This window comes from Mesocricetus auratus, unplaced genomic scaffold (genome assembly GCF_017639785.1).
Source record: "Mesocricetus auratus isolate SY011 unplaced genomic scaffold, BCM_Maur_2.0 Super-Scaffold_100014, whole genome shotgun sequence".
Classification (NCBI taxonomy): Eukaryota; Metazoa; Chordata; class Mammalia; order Rodentia; family Cricetidae; genus Mesocricetus; species Mesocricetus auratus.
In genome coordinates this window covers 28,418,046-28,439,767 of record NW_024429197.1, presented here as the reverse complement: position 1 = coordinate 28,439,767, position 21,722 = coordinate 28,418,046, and the positions used below count along the sequence as shown (strand labels likewise).

Here is a 21,722-nt window from a genome sequence, read left to right as displayed (position 1 = left end):
ATTCGATGGTCTTAATTCTGGGTTTCTTCAGCTCTTTCTTATAGCTTATTGATTGTTCTTGCAGTAACATCTATTATGTATTTTAACCCGAGAAATGAATATTTAAATTCAACTGCATTTTTTAAGGATGGTGAGTGGGGTTTTCTTGTGTTGAAAACATTAATTTAGGTAATTAGTCACTTTAAATAGCTTGTAGTATACCAGAGTTTCATAATCTAAATTCCTATGTAGTCTCATTCAGGTATTTTTTGACTGATTGTTCCTCTTAATTGTGTTGTTATCAGTTCATGTACCATTGGTCCTGTCCCTTTGAGCCTAAGGTGAGGTACAGCAAGAAGGCAAGGAAATAGAGATTTTAGAAAGACCAGAGATAAGATACATCTTTCTGTGTCCCACTCACTCCAGCTAAGTTCCACTTATACCTTCCCACCATGTTTAAAGTGTTACCATATTTGGATGCATTAAGGGTTCATCCACTGACTAGGTCATAGTCTTTACAATACAACCACTCCACCTAAGCCCACCAGCTAGCAGATAATCCCACAATGTACCAGCCTGTGGGGTACAGTTGATAGTCAAAGTATAGCAACGTGAGACAACAAATGGCTTCTGTCTTATAAAGTTACTTACTCACAAAGCAAATGAGAAATGGCTCAATTTCAGTCTCTCAGGTTGGAGTCTAAGGGTCTACAGTTCTCAAAAGTTTTGTATGAGTTCTAATCTATAAGGTAGAATAATGTGAATGAAATGATTAACTGGAAATTAGGTGCATAGTACACAGTGAGTACTAATGATCATTAGTTAAGTTTTCTTTTGTAATATAAGATTTTTTTTTAAATCTTGATTATTTGAGTCTTCAATTGCTGCCTTTTAGGATGGGCAGGAAGTAATTTCTTGCAAGTGGATGGAGAGAGAATATTAGGGGTATGTAATCCTACTACAAAGGTATGGGACAATCAGAGAAACCTGAAACTTAAGTCCCAATTCCACCAGTTACTAGTTGGGAGACTTTTTATGGGATATAGACAATATACCTGGCTCTTACTAGGTATAATTTAATTTTCCTCCTATGTAAAAGTGAGTTAAAATATACAACTTTTGTTTAAGGATGTAATACTTAAGTAAAATAAAATACTTAAAAATACTTGAGATGCTTTCTAATAGTGAGATGTTAATAATTAATAAAAATCCCACTTACTTTCCACCCTTTTATTTCACTTTGTCTGTTTGTATCATTTCTTTATTAGCTTTTTCCCTTTATTGACAATCTAGCTCCTGCATATACAATACAAATTCTAAGTTTACTGGAAATGGATTTGACTCTTGAAATCTCAAAAGAGAGGATTATGCCTTGTGAGGTTCAAAGGCCATTTGTCCCCTTGATATTGATTTTCTTAAATCAGATAGTAGCCAAGACCTTGGGAAAAGTAATTGAACTGACAACCAGCAGGTCTAAGTTATTAATAATGGAGCAGCCTTGGACATTCTTGATGACTTAATGTAATAACAGAGGAGAGGTCTGAAATGCCTGGAGTTGGGTTTAATGCCTGAGTCTCTGAGGGCAAAAGAAAGCACAAGTTATTCCTGAGAACTTATTTCATGGAATAGAGTCTTTCTGATAGTTCCAAATATAAGGGAAGAGGAAGTAGTTATGATCTTGTTTTTATTTTTAATAAAATAAAACTTTGAAATTTTAAAATTTGCTATCATAATTCTTTTTTCCCATTGTTAAAAACTGATATACTAAGGGTTATATTATCTTAGACTCTTAGTAAACAACTACTCATGATAAAATCATGACTATCTTTCATTTTCATACCCTTGTTTCTAATATCAATACTGTCATCTACTATTTGTATGACATGGAACAAATGAAGTAGCCTCTCAGAGATTTAGTTTCCATATATGTAAAATGGAGAAATATATGTTTTAATTATAGTTATGGAAGAATATGAAATTCTTTTATGTAAAACCTATATAACATCTCTCATGTAAATAATTACTGGATATTGTAGACCACGAATTTTTTATTTTTTATCTCTTTCACTGAAAGTGTAGTGAAAGGCTTGGCAAAATAATAGCTCAGAACCTTTTTCTTTCTGCCATCTACTCTAATTGCATGAGCCCTAGTCTCAGGCATCAGTGGTATTGGGTGTCTTTCAACCCAGTTCATGTTTCTTTCATTCTTCTTGTCTTTCCTGATGAAAAATGTGTTTATTAAAACAAGGGTCTGATTTCTTTTTATTAGAAATACCACTCTGGAAACATGGAGTCTGGAATACTCCATTCCCCTACTGCAAGCATAAAATGACAAGAGGAGACGATTTAGTGGAGCACCTATGGTTCTACAGTACATGCTGAGATTAGGATTGAGCCCCACACCCTGGGCCTGTAGCAGAGGACAGCACAGAGGAGTCACAGAAGAGGGCACATATCTCTAAATCTAATCAAAGAGCTTCCAATAGCTGGAGAATATTTCTGTTGTCATTTTGTACTGAGTTAATATCTTTAGTCTCATTGAACACCAAAGGTCTACTTTTAACCTAATGACATTCTTATTTTCTGGCAAAATCTAGGTTGTTATAGAGAAAGATGGAAAATTAGTATCTAATTTTTTTAGAGAATCCTGTATTACCTAATGAGAGTCTAAACACTATAAATATATTAACTCCTTTAGTTCCCATCAGAATCCCCCACTATGTAAGTGCAATTGCTACCATTTATCAACATGAGAATTATTATCAACTCATAGCACAAGGTCAAAAAACCCTAAAGTGTTAGTGTTAGAAATAAATAATCAGACTTTTAGAGTTCCAAAACTAATTAAGATGAAGTCAAATTTAGTAATGAATTCCAAAATAACAAGATTTGTAAGCTTACCCAGCACAAACAAGCACACAACAACTGATCGCTTTTGCATGTGAGGTGCTAGTCTGTGTGACTTGCTTTAACCTTGCTTACGATTTTCTGTCTTAATTATCAAAAAGTGGCAAATTGCACAACAGGGACTTCTGACAAGTTTCTGTTTCTTTTACAGAGGGTCATTTTCAACATTGTTAACTTCAGTAAAACCAAGAGTCTATATAGAGACGGGATGGCACCTATGGTGAAATCTACCAGCAGACCAAAATGGTAAGTGACTCATGTGATGTAATCCATTTCTGATTAGAAAATTTGATTTGTTGCTAAAGTTTACACTTTGCATAGTTGGGGCACAACTTTCCTATAGCTGAGAACTATGAATCTGAGTTTCTAGATGGCTACTATCTGAGCTCTATGTATTTTCTTTCAGCATGTTAGAGACTTGTTCTCATACTTACTAGAACCAACATATAGATTTGCTTATGAGAGAAGTTACATTATGATGTTTGGTAAAATTATTGTCTCATTTTAATGTATTACATATCATTGTAAATATATTTAAAACTGAACCACTATCCATCCCAATTCCTTTGATCTACTCTAAATATAGATGATGTGTATTGACCTAAGAATCATTGGAAACTGTAGTTTAACCCAGCATGTACTCTGTGGCCAACATAAATCTCAGAATAACTGTGAATGCAGTTCAACACACTTGCAGATAACAATGTCATATCACAAAATTGGTTGGACACCCTGGATTTATTTCTGTGCTCCTTCCTTCCTTCCTTCCTTCCTTCCTTTTTGTGTGTGTTTTTGGTGGAATTTTCTATAGACATTCTAGTTTTATAGATTTTAGAGTTTTACTTATCCCATCACTACACTAAGGAGGAGACAAGTTAGAGTGATATAGATTGTAATGATGATATTAATAGTAATACTAATAACTACAACATTTGTGGAGACCTCATTCTTTTGCAAACATTTTACTTCTGTAGTTAATATTTTCACACTTTTTAAATAAATATTTTTAAACATAACAAACTGCAGATGAAAAAGTTGAGTCCAGGGAAAATTAACTATTTTCTCAAAGCCATAAAAAGTAAGGGAGGAACTAGTTATTTATATATTGTCTCATAAGGCCTTGAAACTGCTTCATTCTATTCTCCATCTATTAATTTATTTACTAAACCAGCATTTGTTGAGACTAACAAAATGAGAGTTTTTAAAGACAGAAACCAAGTATTTGTCATCTGTCACACAGTAGGTGTTAAGCAAATGCTCTGGGTACTGAACTGAATATCTCATGAGAATTTATATGTAAAGCACCTGGTACTTGCTATATACTCAATAAGTGTTATCTATTATTAATAATATGTAAAATGCTATACAAATGCAAGGAATTGTTAATATTATTCTAGCTTTGATCCTTGTTCAAATATTAATGACTAGTGAGATGATAGTCTCCAAATGTCTGTATTTATAGAAAACTAGCATTTAATAAATATTGAATTGTGCTTTTTATCTACAAATGATGCTTGGCAATTTTCTATAAATGCTAGCTTGAAAAGCTCAGATTTATAAAATGCAGGCATTTGATAACAGTTATAAAAACTGTTATTAAATGGTAAAAATATCTCTGTTCATGTTTTTTACTTACTGCATCAAATCAATTAAACAGCTGTCCTCTTGATGTCTTTCTGTCAATGTGGTTTGGACAAAGAGCATGACTTAGTCTCTTAATCCAGGCCAATAAGATAATAATATAGACAGGCTTGTGTATTGTTGGATATATCCAGTTGGTAAAACAATATCACTATGCATCTGTTCATAGGAGACTTAGACAAACATAAAATATTTTCCCCAAGTTGTACGTTAAGATCTTATGCAGCAACAGTAATTGCTTTCTACCTTTCAAAGTGTTAGCTTTGGTTGCTCCAATTCTCTCTCCCCTCCCTTTTCTTTCTCTCTCCCTCCCCTCTTCTCTCCTCTCTCTCCCTCCCGCTTCCTTCTCTCAGTCTCACATTCCCTACAACTACTCATATCTCAAATCTTACACCTAAAATTGTTTCATTTTGGTACCTGCCCTATAGAAATCTCTCTCTCTCTCTCTCTCTCTCTCTCTCTCTCTCTCTCTCTCTCTCTCTCTCTCTCTCTTTCTCTCTCTTCCCCCCCTCTCTCTCACACACACACACACACAGCAAATAGATTTTGAATTTTTGGAAAAACTCCTACCTTAAGATAGATGTTAACGTCTTTATGCTATCTGGACTTTTATATATGGAGATACTGAAGAATAGTATTTCTTTGCTTTTCAAGGTAAAATATTCTTGATGTGTCTCATAAGGACCTATAAGTGATACCAACACTTTTGGGTTTACCTTGAACCTGGTAATCTGTTATAGAAAGTAATTGAAGAAAAGACACATCTGAGATGCCATTATGCAAATATATGACCCCTCAGTGCTTTCCTATTTTAAGGAGATAAAAATAAAAATCTAGTAGTAAATGGTGAGGCTGTAGGAAATTCTATGACCATTTTAGTGCAGCACAATTTGCTCTGTTCTTACACTAGCCCTCTTAGTAACTATGGATAATGTCTGCTAGGATTACTGCTAGGATTTTTCAGTAACAATTCATCAATATTTCTTGAAAGTGTCAAAAGGAAGCTTACTATGTGTGAACACTACTGGAAACTGGCATTTCTAGAAGTCTGAGATCTGCATATTTTCATATGCAGAAATTGAGGGTAGAAATATTTGCACAAATAGTTAGTGGTTTTGCCCGCCAGAAGCTCATGAACCCAAGTGCATTTTTTCAACCATATGCAAAACATGGGGATGGTGGGAGAAGGGAACACAAGGAACACAAAGAAGCCTGTTCTTGTATGGTCTGAAATACCTTCTCTGATTTCCCTTTTGAATATAGTAGACTAAGAAGATTGGAATGAACTTTAAAAGTAATTTCTACTTAACATTTTATTTTTGGTGTAATCTGTGCTAGATGATAAATATGAACCTGATCTGGTTTTATTTTTGTTTTTGTGTTTGCTCATAGGTATACTCTTAGGAAACATTAGGAAATACATAAAGAGTGCAGTGGATTAAGTAAGGGGATATTAGTTGGGAGAGCCCTGAAGACAAAGGAGAAGGTGGTATTTCAGATGTATTATCTTTGGATGGGACATGAAAAAAATAATTGAGCTACAAGAGGAAGATTTAATGGGGAGGTCCATAGAAGTGGTTCTATTCAATCTTGACTTGAGGTCAGAGAGCTCAAGCCTATTATTGTTCCTTCAAGGTTGAACCACAAGATATTTGGCCTAAGATGTGGCTACTGTATGTCTTTCCTAGACAACAGAATATTTGGCATAAGGTATGGCTAATGAATGTCTTGACTGAAAAGCTGGATATTTGGTGTTGGATGTGGCTACTTGATGTTTTGGGTATTAAGGAGGTAATTACATTTGTTTGTTCCTTTTATCATGGAAAGGCAGTCTTTTGTCTTATTGGGGGTATATAAGAACTTGGGGCAATAAATTTGGGGCTGATCACAGTATTTATTGGATGCATCCTGACTCTATCTTCTGTTTCTTGTCTATTTCTTTCCCCAATCCACACTCTTCCTTTCAAACATAGACAGGACAAGTTGGCTGACCCAAACAAATTAACAATTTATCATGCCTGATACTTTAAATAGTATATGTAAATAGTACTAAAATAATGATAGTAATACAACTTGCTAATGTTGTTATAAAAACAAATGTGAAATAGATGTGTAAATACTAAATGTCTTGATAGTAAAACCAAATTTCAAAATTTCACCTTTTACCTAATACTTAGTTTTATGAGCATTATTCTTCCTATGTTCTGTTTGCCTACTAATAACTGATTATTGAATAATTATGATGTACCAGTAGCTAGGTGAGGAACTGAAGTATGTTGATTAATGGGTATGATATAATATGTATAGTCTAAAACATTAATTAATTCTAAGAAATTATTTTAACTAGTATAATGGGGGATTGAGTATGCTGAAGAAACTATGCAGCAGCCTAAGTGTCATTTAAGATTTAAATTTAGGGGTAAAGATATGTTTTAACACATAAAAAGTTCCTACAAAATCCCAGTGATCTGAGTTTAATCCCAGAAACCCACATTAAGTGGAAGGAGAAAATCAATTCCTTAGAATTGGCATTTGGCAGCCAGGCGGTGGTGGCACACGCCTTTAATCCCAGCACTCAGGAGGCAGAAGCAGGCAGATTTCTGTGAGTTTGAGGCCAGGCTGGACCAACAGCCTCTAAAACAATACAGAGAAACCCTGTCTCATAAAACCAAAAAAAAAAAAAAAAGAATTGGCATTTGGCCTCCAAGCACACAAGTAGTGATACCTTGTTTGTACAAATAAAGTATGTCTACAAAACCACAGCCACCTTACCTACTTAACTTCTCAGCCAAAAACAAAAAACAAACAAACAAAAAAACAAGAGTGAGTTCCTGTTTCTGCTTGCTTACATTCCTTTCTCTCCCTGCCTGACTCCACCTCCCTAATGCTGGGATTAAAAGTATGTACCCCTATTTCCTGGCCTCTATGGTTAGCTAGTGGCAAGCTATACCCTCTGATCTTCAGAGACTGGGAAGCTGAGTAGGTAAAGAGGCTGTGGTTTTGCTCGTTTATCACTCTGATCTTCAGAAATGCTTTATTTGTATAAACAAGATAGCACCATACACACACACCATGGCATGTGTGTGATCCCATGCAATCTCTCTCTCTCTCTCTCTCTCTCTCTCTCTCTCTCTCTCTCTCTCTATTTCTCTCTCTCTGTCTTTCTCTCTCTTGCACACACACACACTCACACATACACTCATATGTATATAAAGATTTTTAAAGTCATAATCTACTACAAGAACAAAGATACTTCTGGGAACTAAAATTTTAGTAGTAGATGGAGACATTTATATAAAATAATAGAATGTATTTAAAGTCTAAAAAACGATAACATTGCCTTTCAATGCACAGAAACAATGTGATTGAAACATTAAAAAATGAGGAGAAAGTATTTGGAGAGTTACATAGGAATTAAGTCAAGACAGGTGTCATAAGGGAATCTAAGGAGTTGTACTTGATTCTACTAGCAGTAGATAGAAACTTAGGAAATCAACAGGCACAAATAGCATTGCAATTGCCATTTTAGAAGACTCAGTCTTACTGAATAGAGAATATATTGGGATTAATAAGATGAAGGTATGCTGGTAACAGTGCACTGGCAGATGCCAGATAAGGGCTTCAGATTCCTTGGAGCTTTAGTTACAGCATTTGTGGCATGACCAGCTTGTTATGTAGGTACTGGAATTGGAACTCTAGTCCTCATGGTAGCATAGCAAGTATTCTTAAACACTGAGCCATTTATCCAGCCCCACAATTTGTAATATTACACCCTTATTCCTGGGTACTTAGAATTTTAATACTTTAAGAAAATATAACATTATATAGATTTCAGCTTTGTTGCATCAATTTTTTCTTTCCTCAATATATGTTTTATTTAAATTATAAACATGAATGTTTCACATGTCAATCCCAGCTCTCTCTCCCACCCCTCTTCCCTTGTCCCTCCACCAGCCTCCTGAGTCTTCCACCTCATCCCCACATCATTCCCCAGGGAGGGTGAGGCCCTCCTTGGAGGGATCTCCCAAGTCTGACATTTCATCCAGGGCCCGACCTAGGCCCTTCCCCATGTGTCCAGGCTGAGAGAGCATCCCTCTATTAGGAATGGGTTCGCAAAGATCATTCATACAGGGGTAAACACTGATCTACTACCCAAGGCCCCAGTGATTTCTGTGGCCTCCTCACTGGTACTGCATTCATGGAGTCTGGATCAGTCCCCTGATGGCTTCTCAACCATCAGTCTGGGATTCAAGAGCTCCCCCTTATCCTATCAGCTGTTTTTGTGGGTTTCACCCCTTTGCTCATCACTCCTCCATCTCTGTCACTAAGTTCCAGGAGTTCAGTTCAGTGTTTAGCTGTGAGTATCTGTCTCTGCTTTCATCAGTCACTGGATGAAGGTTATAGGATAGCATATAGGGTAGTCATCAACCTTATCATCAAGGAGAAACCTTTTCCTTGAGAGAAGCCTTCCCGCCAGCCTGTTTCCAGAGCCGCATCAGTCCCAAATAAACACACAGGAGACTATATTAATTATGAAGCTGTTGGCCTTGCTTTTTTCTTACTGGCTAGCTCTGACTTAAGTAATTACCCCATAATTGTTCATCTAAGTATGTCTCTTACCGGAGAAGTTTCCGGGCTTCCTACCCCATAGCGTTACATCTCGACTCTCTGTGTTTCTCCTTCCCAGAGTTCTCCTGGACTCCTAGTCCCACCTATCTTGGTTCCCTATTGGCCCAACAGTGCTTTATTGTGATATACATAGGACTTCCCCGATCAATGTAGTCTCTCCACTATTGTTTAGTTTGCCAGTTGGTGTTATCCTTGTAGATCTCTGGAGATCTCACTAGTGTCAGCTCTCTCCTCAAGCCTATAATGACTCCATGTACTATGGTATCTCTCATCCTGCTCTTCTCTATTCTTACCTCGACTCAACCTTCCTGCTCCCCTCTCTTATCCCCCTCTCCTTTTCCTGGTTCTGTCTCCCCTCGCCCAATGTCCCTAACCTGCTCAGGAGATCTTGCCTCATTTCACTTCTCTGGGGTATCATGCATCTCTCTTGGGAACCTCCCTGTTTCCCAAACTCACTGGCACTGGGATTGTAGGCTGACACTCCCCTGATCCATATCTAAAATCCATATATGAGTGAGTACATACCATGTTTGTCTTTTTGTGCCTGGGTTACCTCACTCAGGATGGTTTCCTCTAGTGCCTTCCATTTGCCTGCAAATTTCAAGATTCAGTTGTTTTTTTTTCTGCTGAGTAGTACTCCATTGTGTAAATGTACCACATTTTCTCTATCCACTCTTCAGTTTTGGGGCATCTAGATTGCTTCCAGTATCTAGCTATTACATATAATGCTGCTGTGAACATAGTGGAACAGGCATCCTTGTTGTGTGAATGGGCATCTTTTGGGTATATGCCTAAGAGTGGAGTTGCTGGGTCTTGTGGTAGACTGAGTCCCATTTTCCTGAGGAATCTTCATACTGATTTCCATCGTGGCTGTACGAGTTGGCACTTCCACCAGGAATGGAGGAGTGTTTCCCTTTCTCCACATCCTCTCCAGCACAAACTGTCATTGGTGTTTTTGATTTTAGCCATTCTGACAGGAATAAGATGATATCTCAGAGTTGCTTTGATTTGCATTTCCCTAATGGCTAATCATGTTAAGCACTTTCTCAAGTGTCTCTCAGCCATTTTATACTCCTCTATTGAGAATCCTCTATTTAGTTCAGTCCCCCACTTTTTAATTGGATCCTTTGGTGTTTTGGAGACTTGCTTCTTGAGTTCTTTGTTAATTTTGGAGATCAGCCCTCTGTCAGATGTGGGGTTAGTGAATATCTTTTCCCAATCTGTAGATTGCCTTTTAGTCTTTCTGACTGTGTCCTTTGCCTTACAGAAGCTTCTCAGTTTCAGGAGGTCCCATTTATTAATTGTCGATCTCAGGGTTTGTGCTACTGGTGTTATGTTCAGGAAGCAGTCTCCTGTACCAATTCATTCATACCTATTTCTCTTTTTAATTATCTCCTAAGCTAAAATCTACAGAGTTAGTGACCATAATCTCCTGCTACATACAGTCTCAAGAAATGTGTCCTTCATTTAAAAGGGTAGCCATCTGGTTGCATTGTATCAAAACTGTAATATGGAAATCATTAAGGATTGACATTGAATAGTGTAGTGGTGGTTCAGACCTTTAATCCCAGCAATAGGTATGCAGAGGCAGACAGATCTTTTTGAGTTCAAGGCCAGCCTGATATTTAGATCAAATTCTAGGACATCCAGGGCTACACGCAGACAAACCCTGTCTCAAAAACACAACCAAACAACAACAAAGGGAATTGACACTGAAGGCCTGGAGGAAAGACTTTGGGATAGAATTGTACAGAAATTGCTGATCTTGCATGGGTTTCAGTTCCTGGGACTGAAGAAAAAATAAAGACAAGTGTGTGCATTATAAAATGATCCCTGTGATTGTCTTCTTGCTTTCGTTTAAAGTACGTCTCAAGAATATTTACAACAATAAAACCATGTTTCCAAATTAAGTATTATTGCATAAAAAGATAAAGAAGCATTGCAGACTCCTGATTCTTGAAAAGATTTGGGAGGCTCACTTCTTGTTTCTATTACTGCTGAAAGAGTTGTCACTATTTATGAAGCAAACAAAGACTTAGAAAGGTAAAGAGAAGAGGAATAGCAACTAGGATCCAGAGTACCTCAGAAATGATTCAACACATATTACTTGGGCTTCCCTTTTGCCTGTTGTGTGTAGCAATGGATGCTGTGGTATTTGGTGGCCTAGAAATGCCAACAAGAAAGGAACTGTTTTTGAATTCACTCAAAAGTCAGTTCTTATCAAGAAGATCTAGGAAATCAGTCTAGCAAGACATGTGATCTTGAGACAATGCTGACCTAATCCATTCAGACATCAAAAGAAAATGTATCAACTCAACAAAGGACAAGTGGGAAGCCTAAACTTCTATTCCCTACATATACCAGGTGATGGCAAAGGAAAGCAGGAAGCCATAATTTTAATATCTTCTTCTTAGCAGCAATTCCTTCCTTCTTCTCCTTTTGGTATGCATACATATGGGCATGCATATGTGTGTTCCTTGTGTGTAGATGAGAGTGTGTGGAGGCCAGAAGACAACCCTGTGCATCATTCTTCAAGCACCATCTGCCTTTTTCTTGCAGACCAGGCCACTCTCATTGGTCTAGAATTTAGTGAGTAAACTAGGCTGACTATCAAGTGTGGCCTCAGGGATCTACCTTTCTCCTCCCCAGTATAATAGAGAGAATAGAAAATTGGCATTACCCAGTCTGAGTAATAGAGAAAGAACATATTTTAAAGAAAGATGAAGATCTTCAGAGGTCCATGGAACTGTAGTAACTGTTTTTAAAACATCCATTACATCAGACTTACAGAGAGAGAGAGAGGGTATCATGGAATGGAAAAGAATATTTGAATCAACTGAAATATTCCTGAATTTTTGGAAAACATAAACCTACAAATTTGAGATTTCAAGTAAAACCCAAACAGGTAAAACTTAGGAAAATTCCTGTCGAGAAACATAGTAAAATTTTCTGAAAAGTAAGGATGGAAAGTTACCATGGAGGCCAGGTAAGGTGCCATGATATCTTTTAAATGCCTTAGCATTGTCAACCCAGATCCCTCTGTCTGTAAAGAGAAGCTTTTTCTTTGCTAGCCGCTTTGGTTTATCACCCGCCAGCTGCCTGGGCTCTGCCGCTTTGTAGTCTCCAAATAAACACACAAGACGCTGTATTAATTATGAAGCTGTTGGCCTTGCTTGTCTCTTACTGGCTAGCTCTGACTTAAGTAATTACCCCACAATTGTCAATCTAAGTATGTCTCTTACCGGAGAATAGTTCCGGGCTTCCTACCCCATGGCATTACATCTCGAACTCTCTTGTGTTTCTCCTTCCCAGAATCCTCCTGGACTCCTAGTCCCTCCTATCTAGGTTTCCTATTGGCTCAACAGTACTTTATTGACAAATGCACAGGACTTCCCCCAACATCTGTCCACCAAGAATGTTTTACAAGAATTAAGAAGACAACAAGATATTCAATATGAAATGTAAACAGAGTTCTGTCCCACCTGGTCCCGCATCCATTTAGTTCCAAATAAATACAGAAACTTATATTAATCATAAACTGTTTGGCAAATGGCTCAGTCTTATTATTGGCTAGCTCTCTATTAATTAGTATCCAATTTCTATTAATCTAAATATTCCACATGGTCTTGGCTTACTAGAGAATGCCTGGACTTTTTACTCCTTCACTAGCTACATGGCATCTCTCTGGTGGCTCACCCTCTACCTCCTCGCCCTAGAATTCTCGTCTTGTAGCCCTACCTATACTTCCTGCCTGGATACTGGACAGTCAGTGTTTTATTCATCAACCAATAAGAGAAACATATACAGTGACAGAGAGAAGGACATTCCCTCATCAATGAAAGAAAACTAGTATTGTCTATTACCATTGGACTAATTATTTAAAAATGATTCATAGAGTTTTTATGCAGAAAGGCTAAGTAAGGGCCTTTAGAATATAAAGAACAGAAAGTGAAAACATGAGCATAAGCAATAGTGTTTTCTCTGTGTCCTCAAATATGTTTGAGGGGGAAACAAAAATGATATCATTATCTAACACAGGTTTTACCATATGATAGAGGACACTTTAGCAAAGTTATACATGGAATGTTATACACAACTGGCAGCAGACTGATTCTGACCACAAAGGAGGGAAGAGGCTATCTGTAGGAGAACTGGGTGGTTACATACATATCGCTTTGTAAATTCAGTGTTGTCCCAAGAATTGTTTAGAACTTATATTATTTTAGCTAATCGACTTCTTCATAAAATTTTCCACAGAATATTTGAAAACTAACAAAAATCTCAGAAGGATCTCTGACTTCTCAGCGATTAAATGACAAGTAGAATGAACCCTTTTAAAGCCATAAATCTAGTAAAAGGAACATTTCAACAACAACAAAAAAATTTCCTAGAATGGATAATGTGATCTGAGGAAATAGACATGTAAAAGTACAAGCCAGGTAGTTGGGTGGGAGAAAGAAACTAGGTCTGCATTCCATCATGTGCCTACTGATCCAGGACAAACTCGCCAAACCACTGTGTGTTGCTGTGTGTTTCTGCACACAGAGAGCAGCTGGGTTGTCTGCTCCAGATGATACTCACACTACAGAGGGGGGCGGTTCTTACACAGGGCAAGGAGAAACCCAAGGAAGGTGTAGACCATGTCTCCTGTTTCTACCACAGTGATGTGAGTCAATATTTGTCTGTCTCCACAGTTCTAGAATGCAGCATAGTCAGAGATTATCACTTCCAGTTTACAAGTTTGAAAGCCATGGCTCAGCAAAGTACTTCATGGTTACTCGGGGGGGGGGTAGAAGCAGGACTACATTATATCTCTCTGACTCTTAACAATACTGTTTCTTCTATTCCCTCCTAATTTGTATGGCCTGTGTGCTATGTCAGAAACATACACAGACCTGGTTGCATCTTTTCACAATGTCAGATTTATTGATATTTTAAGTTCACAAACTACATTGATTTCATTGGCTCTAATTCATGAATACTGTTTTCAACTGATAGTGTAGCCATTAGCAATCACTGATTTTTTTGGAAGGAGAATACAAATCTTAGTAGTTACTTTGAGGTCAAAGACTGCATTTCACACAATGCTAGATGATACAAAATTCCAGTGAAAGGATTAAAGAGAGTACAGGGTTCAAAGTGGCTGAATGATATTCTATTATATACATATTCAACTGTTAAGTAGGAATGATGTTGATAGAAGCTTATATATACAAGTTTTTATATGGTCATATCTTGTTATTTATCTTGGGTATGCAATTGTGCTCTTTCCTTTTGAGGAAATATCACATTGTTTTTCCAAGTGGTTACAACACTTTATATTCCCACCAATATGAAATCTCTTTTTGCTTCTTATTTAATTTTGGTGTGTGTGTGTGTGTGTATGAACTATGAACAAGAGAGAGAGTAGGAGAAGGCAAGAAACATGTGAGGGGATGAATTTTATACATGCATACATATGTGTAGATAGATGTAATTTTGAATAACCGAATTCACATAATTTTTGTATGTATAGTTGTTCACATTTCTTTTTCATATCTTAATCCAAGTCCTGCAGTCTCCATTATCTCAGAGAGTCTTGCTGTTCTATCTGAGACAGATCTTGCTTTCTGATAAGCCTGTATTCAACCACAAAATCTGGCAGCTGTCAAGTAGGGTCTTTTGAGTAGATTTGGGATCTCCTATCTGGAGAAAGGATGGTGTCATTAAGGAAATTGGTCTGGGGATTTGAGACTGTCAAGAGTCATTAAACATAATTTTATAGTGGATTTGGAAGGAGATGAACTTCTTCCTAGCCACTTCCTTTGTTTGCCTGATTCTCTTTTTTAGAACCAATATCTGAGAGTATGTTGTACCCACTCATTTTTTGATCAACTGAAAAACCTGTATGATTTTCATGAGCCTCTGGTTCCTTGGTTATAAAACAGAGCTAATAACATGCATATTAAAGTTTCACAGAAAGAATTAAAGCTGTGTGACTCACCAAACGCTTACAACTGTAAGAATTACTGTCTTGGTCTGGGGACAGAGCTTAAGCCTCGAGGGCATGAGCTCAGTGATAAAGTGCTAACAGAGCCTTTGAGAAGCCCTGTGCCAATCCCCAGCACTGAAAAACAAATTACTGTTAATTTCTCTCATTTTTCACAAAGTTCTGCATTAGTTCTAAGGCTTCATGCCTGTCCATGAAGGTTTGCTGTTATTGTCATTCCAACCTCTTCCCAGAATCTTTAATTTGAGAAAGAAACTTAATAAAGATGCATGGGTCATAAAAGTATTATTTGGCATGTGATCAAGTATATCAGAAACAATAAAATAATTTCACTTGAACTGGAATAGGCTTTGCTTTAATATTATAGAACACGAAGAGGGAAAGAAAGCTCAAAAAAAAAACTAAGCTCGTCAAATAGCACATTGTAAAACTCCAGTAATTTAAAGAAGTACCTAAAATAGATATGATTATCTCCCACTCACTCTACTGAGAAGAAAAGAAACAATTAAAATGAATGTGTTAGTGAGAATATTATTTTATTTCAATATTTCCGTGATATTTACTCCAATTTCATAAAGAATAAAATTACTTAATACAACTGAAACTGCAAGATAGAATTTTAAAAGAGTAAATTGTGAAAGATACAGGCAACTATCTCTTGTTCAGATTGGGTGGTACATTTTCCTAATGAAAACAATGAAAAGAGGACATTGAATGTGTGTGTATGTGATGCTGAATGAATCAACAATGAAGAAGTCCCTGGAGTATCTAGAGTTTAACAAATTCTTTCCAGTTTGGAAAGAATAAAAAGATTCTTTCTACACCTCTTCTTAAGTTGGTGTGTGGGTGTGTATAGAGGTGGTAGGAGAAGAGGGGAGCATCTTTAAGGTTCTTACTAAACAGCATAGCATTTCAGAGCTTGATAGCACCTTAAAGATCACTAGTCCAAACTTTCAATGAACAAATGCTAAGCAGCAGAGGAGAAAAGTCACTTGTTAAGAGACATGGAACAAGATAGACAGAACCATTGCTGAAAGTAGGTCTCCACCTAGCCAAAGCCAATCAACTTAAACAGACTCTCCAGGAGAGTAGCTTCGGTGCTTCCTGAAGGAGATCTAAAGACAGACAGCCCTCAGTGTGAATGCTAGTGCTATAACCTGAAATCAATGAACCTCTAACCTCTAGACAATGTTCTCCATGTCTCTATTCCTCGATTTCTGTGTATGAAAGATGGTTATGTGTAGTTGTTGGTGCTTTATGAAGAAAAAGTGATGAAACATGAAGTAGTCTCTCTGCTCATCAATTAACATTCCCTTTTCCCACCAACCTGCTCTCATTTATACTTTAACTTTACCATGACCAGGCCTAGCATGTTCCCAGCCTCTAGCCTCTCCCAGCTCCCAGCTCTACTCTTCCCAAGCCTAGTGATGTGTGAGCCAGCCCCTATGCCATCGCTGGTTATTCACTCTATTCTGCTCAGTACTTTGGTACCCCACTACAACTGAAGCAGCCTTCTCAAATTGGGAGCCAAATTCTGCCAAGGCCATCTCTGAATGATCAAGGGAGCCAGGGACTTGTTCTCATCAGGTTTTTATAGTGGCTAATTCCTATCAACCATGTCATCCACCTCACTTTTCATGGCTATTTGTGGAACTTAACATTTGCTGAGAAATATTTTAGGAGTCTGAAAAGTTCTTACTCTGCTTGACACCAGTTGTTTCTTTAAAAAGGGGGGTATCTGAATGGACCTCTCCCTTTAAAAAGATTAGTGACTACCCTAATTGTCATCATAGAACCTACATCCAGTAACTGATCTCAGCCAAGTACTGCATTGAGCTCCTGGAGTTCAGTTGAGAGGGAGGAGGGATCATATGAACAAGGAGGTCAAGCCCACGGTGGGTAAAACCACTGGGGCAGCTGACCCGAGCTAGTGGGAGCTCATGAACTATGGACTGAAAGCTGGGGAACCTGCATGGGACTTATTTAGGCCCTCAGAATGTGGGTGACAATTATGCGACTTGATCTGTTGGGGGGGTGGTCTGGCAATGTCACCAGCACCTATCCAGTGTGCATTAACTGGATTTTTCGAGCCCATTCCCTATGGTGGGATACCTTGGTCAGTCTTGATACTGGGGGAAAGGGCTTGGTCTTGCCTCAGTTTGGTATGTCAGAATTTGTTGACTCCCCAAGGAAGTCCTTACCCCCTCTGAAGAGCAGAAGGGGGTAGAAAGGGGAGAGGCAGGAGAAAGTAAGGGAGTGGGAACTGGGGTTGTTATGTAAAATGAAAAAAATTTAAATAGAAAACAAAGAAACAAAAAGTTAACAAAAGGTTCATGTTCAAGTAATTTTACTAGGCTAGAATGGCAATTCTTGAAACTAGTTATATTCTCTCCTTCAGTCCCTTTCTTGTGTTCCCTTATTCTTTCTATGTTTAGTATAAAGTTAATGAAGTCAAAGAATTTTGCTACAGATAGACATTGACTAAGTCATAGTGTCTCATTTATATGCTGTATGAGTATAATTGTAATGTGCATGGATTAGTGGTATGGCCAGACAACTTCCTAATGCTGTGACCCTTTAATATGGTCCTCATGTTTTGGTAACCTCCAACCATAAAATTATCTTCATCGTTACTTCATAACTATAATTTTGCTACTGTTATGAATCAAATGTAAATATCTGATATTTTTGATGGTCTTAGGTGACTCCAGTGAAATGGTTATTTGACTCCCAAAGGAATCATGGCCCTCAGGTTCAACTGCTGGAATAGGGGAAGACCAATTCTGAATAGGCTATTATGGAAATAATCACTGAAAAGATAGTATTTGAGTTGGGTCTTAAAGAGGAAGTAAAAACTTGTGAGCAGAGCAATATAGAGGAATGAGGTTTAGGCCAAAGAAAGGGCACTGCAAAGGCAGGAGAAAGCATGGTGTACTCAGTAAGTATTAGCAATTTGCCCCTACTTCAATGCTATATGACAAGAATGAGGGAGATAAGCAGAGAATTCGTCATGAGGCTGGAATCCATTTAGAAAAATATTGTTGACTATGTCTCCTTATGGATATAATCTTTCTTCTTTATACATGTGGAGAACTGGAAATGCAGTAGGTGCCCCTGGAATATTCTAGAAATAGACAGACATTGCTGTCTGTCTCTTGTATGACCAAAATGCCCTCCTAATGGGGATCCCTGCTTTTACCTTTGTATCCATATAGTCTGTTCTCTGAATAGACTATGGCATGAGCCTTTCAGCACAAGTCATGTCACTACACACTCCTGCTCCCTTCATACTTTCTTCCTTGCTCATATTTCCAACTGTACTGGCCTCTGCTGTTCCTCAAATGTATCAGATGTACTTCTGTGCTAGGGTTTTTATTATGGCTACTTTCTTTCCCCAGAAAGCTCAGGTCTGGGACCCACATAGCCAGCACTATCGTCTTCTGTGACCATGATCATATTTCTCCTTAATGGTATATGCTCTAATCATCCTACTTAAAACGCTAAATCATTCCTTCTCTAGATATCTTGAGTCTTTAAAGAAAGAAATTAAAGAAGACACTAGAAAATTGAAACATCTCCCATGCTCTTGGACAGGTAGGATCAATGTAGTAAAAATGGCAATCCTGTCAAAAGCAATCTACAGATTCAATGCAATCCCCATTAAAATCCCAGCAGAATTCTTCACAGACCTTGAAAGAACAATAATCAATTTTGTATGGGAAAAAACGACCCAGGATAGCCAAAGCAACCCTGTTCAACAAGGCAACGTCTGGAGGCATCACCATCCCTGACCTCAAGCTCTATTATAGAGCTATAGTCCTGAAAACAGCTTGGTATTGGCACAAAAATAGACAGGTAGACCAATGGAATTGAATTGAAAACCCGGATATTAACCCACACACGTATGAACATATGATCTTTGACAAAGAAGCTAAAAATATACAATGGAATAAAGAAAGCATCTTCAACAAATGGTGCTGGCATAATTGGATGCTGGCATGTAGAAGAATGCGGATCAATCCGTGTTTATTGCCATGCACAAAACTTAAGTCCAAATGGATCAAAGACCTCAACATAAATCCAGCCACACTGAACCTCTTAGAAGAGAAAGTGGGTGGTACCCTTGAACGAATTGGTACAGGAGACAGCTTCCTGAACATAACACCACTAGAATAGACAGTGAGATCAACAATTAATAAATGGAACCTCCTGAAACTGAGAAGCTTCTGTAAGGCAAAGGACACAGTCAGCAAGACAAAAATGCAGCCCACAGAATGGGAAAAAATATTCACTAATCCCACATCTGACAGAGGGTTGATCTACAAAATTTACAAAGAATTCAAGAAGCATGTCTCCAAAATACCAAAGGATCCAATTAAAAAGTGGGCTGCAGAACTAAATAATTTTCAATAGAGGAGTCTAAAATGGCTGAGAGGCACTTGAGAGAGTGCTCAACATCCTTAGCCATCTGGGAAATGCAAATCAAAACAACTCTGAAATACCATCTCACTCCTGTCAGAATGGCTAAAATCAAAAACACCAACGACAATTTATGCTGGTGAGGATGTGGTGAAAGGGGAACACTCCTCCATTGCTAGTGGGAGTGCCAACTTGTTCAGCCACTTTGGAAATCAGTATGGAGATTCCTCAGAAAAATGGGAATAAACCTACCACAAGACCCAGCAACTCCACTCTTAGGCATATATCCAAAAGATGCCCATTCATACAACAAGGATGTCTGTCCACTATGTTCATAGCAGCATTATTTGTAATAGCCAGAACTTGGAAGCAACCTAGATGCCCCTCAACCGAAGAGTGGATAGTGAAAATGTGGTATATTTACAAAATGGAGTACTATTCAGCAGAAAAAAACAATGGAATCATGAGATTTGCAGGCAAATGGATGACACTAGAAGAAACCATCCTGAGTGAGGTAACACAGTCACAAAAAGAGAAACATGGCATGTACTCTTTCATATATGGATTTTAGACATAGATCCGGGGAGTGACAGCCTACAATACCATGGCCAGAGAGTCTGGGAAACAGAAACTTCATTCAGTGGCTGATGGAAGAAGAGGCACACTCCCATGGCTAAGCACTGAGCTGAACTCAAGAAAGCCAGTAACAGAGAGGGAGGACTGATGACCAAAGGGATTAAGACTGGGCTGGTTTAACCCCCAGAAACAGCTGACCTGACAAAGGTTAACTTTTGAATCCCAGGCATTAGCCTGGGAATCCAGCATGGGACTGATCAAGAACCCCTGAATGTGGGTGTCAGTGAGGAGGCCTAGGTAATTTATTCAGCCTTGGGCAGTAGATCAGTACTCATCCTGAGTATACACATGGCCTTTGGACTCCCATCCAACAATGTGAGATGTACTCTCACCCTGAACTCTTGGGGGAGGGTCTAGGCCCTGCCCTGGATGAAATGACAGACTATGGACACCCCCATGGAGGGCCTCACCCTCCCTGGGGAAATGGGGATAATGGGGGGGGTTGGGGGAGGGCACGGGAGGAGGGCAGGGAAAGGGAGAGGGACCTGGAACTGACTTGTGAAGCAACCTGGTTTCTAATCTAAATTTAAACTTAAAAGTAATAATAATAAAAGATTAGTGATATTATTCAATATTATTCTCTTATTTTTAGCCATTTATGATTTAATAATATAGGATGTGTGAAAAAAAGTGCTTTTGGACTTGCATAAAGGGAACTTCTAAACAAGTTTTCAGAACGAGCCCTCTTAGGCTTGCAGTTGGCAGACCCCTCTTCAGAATATGCCCGCACTGTCTGCAATGAGCTTGTCCTACTCACAACCAGAAAGAAGAGGGAGTTGAGAAGAGGAAATAAATCATCAGGATTGAGGGGGACAAGAGAGGGGGAGTGAGGGGTGGATATTATCAAATGTATTGTCTACAAGTTTGAAAACGTCATAATGAAAGCCAATATTGTGGGTAACTATCACATGCAAATAAAAGCAGAAAAAGAAAAAAAAAGAAAGTGCTTTTGTTGTGAAGGAAAGAGATATCACTTAGAACATGGGACTACTCATATTTCTCTTTTAGTCTTCAAGAAGTAGGGTGTGAAGAAGGTATAAGGAGCAGTCAATTCACAACATAGATTGTAGAAGAGATGAGAGGGGGATTTCTATGCAAACTGTTGAGACCATATTACTAAAAGTAATCTTGGTTGAAGGCTGAAGAGAGAGCACTGAAGCCATGAATGTTCAAGTCCTCCAGTGAAATCTGGTTTTAGTATGAGACTAAAATATAATTTCATTCTGGTGGCATGTTTAACATTTGTGAACATTTCATCATTCTATAATTTAGTTAATTTTGTTTCTGATGTGATCTTTCTATACCACTCAGACTGGTCTTAAACTCATGTTATTCCTGCTTCAACTTCCAAGTGGTAGACACCACCATGTTCAGTTTTTGCCTCCCAAAAGCACATATTTTTTAAGTTTAGTCTTCAGTGTGGCTCTGTTTTAAGATGGTAGAACATATGAGACATGGAACCTCCTAGATGTTCATTAGGTCCTTGGTAACATGCCTCTGAAAGAGGTTGAGATGTTTTTTT

General features: G+C 38.1%; 1 protein-coding gene across 10 annotated transcripts in view; it reads left to right on the top strand.

Annotated features, from left to right (window-relative positions):
• Nucleotides 1-21,722, top strand: part of LOC101826706 (AGBL carboxypeptidase 4) — a 1,098,260-nt gene that overhangs the window by 429,855 nt on the left and 646,683 nt on the right. For all 10 annotated transcript variants that reach the window (XM_040756958.1, XM_040756964.1, XM_040756959.1 and 7 more), the window contains exon 4: nucleotides 3,038-3,132. In XM_040756958.1, the coding sequence (XP_040612892.1) occupies nucleotides 3,038-3,132 (95 nt within the window). The remainder of the gene's footprint in view (nucleotides 1-3,037; nucleotides 3,133-21,722) is intronic.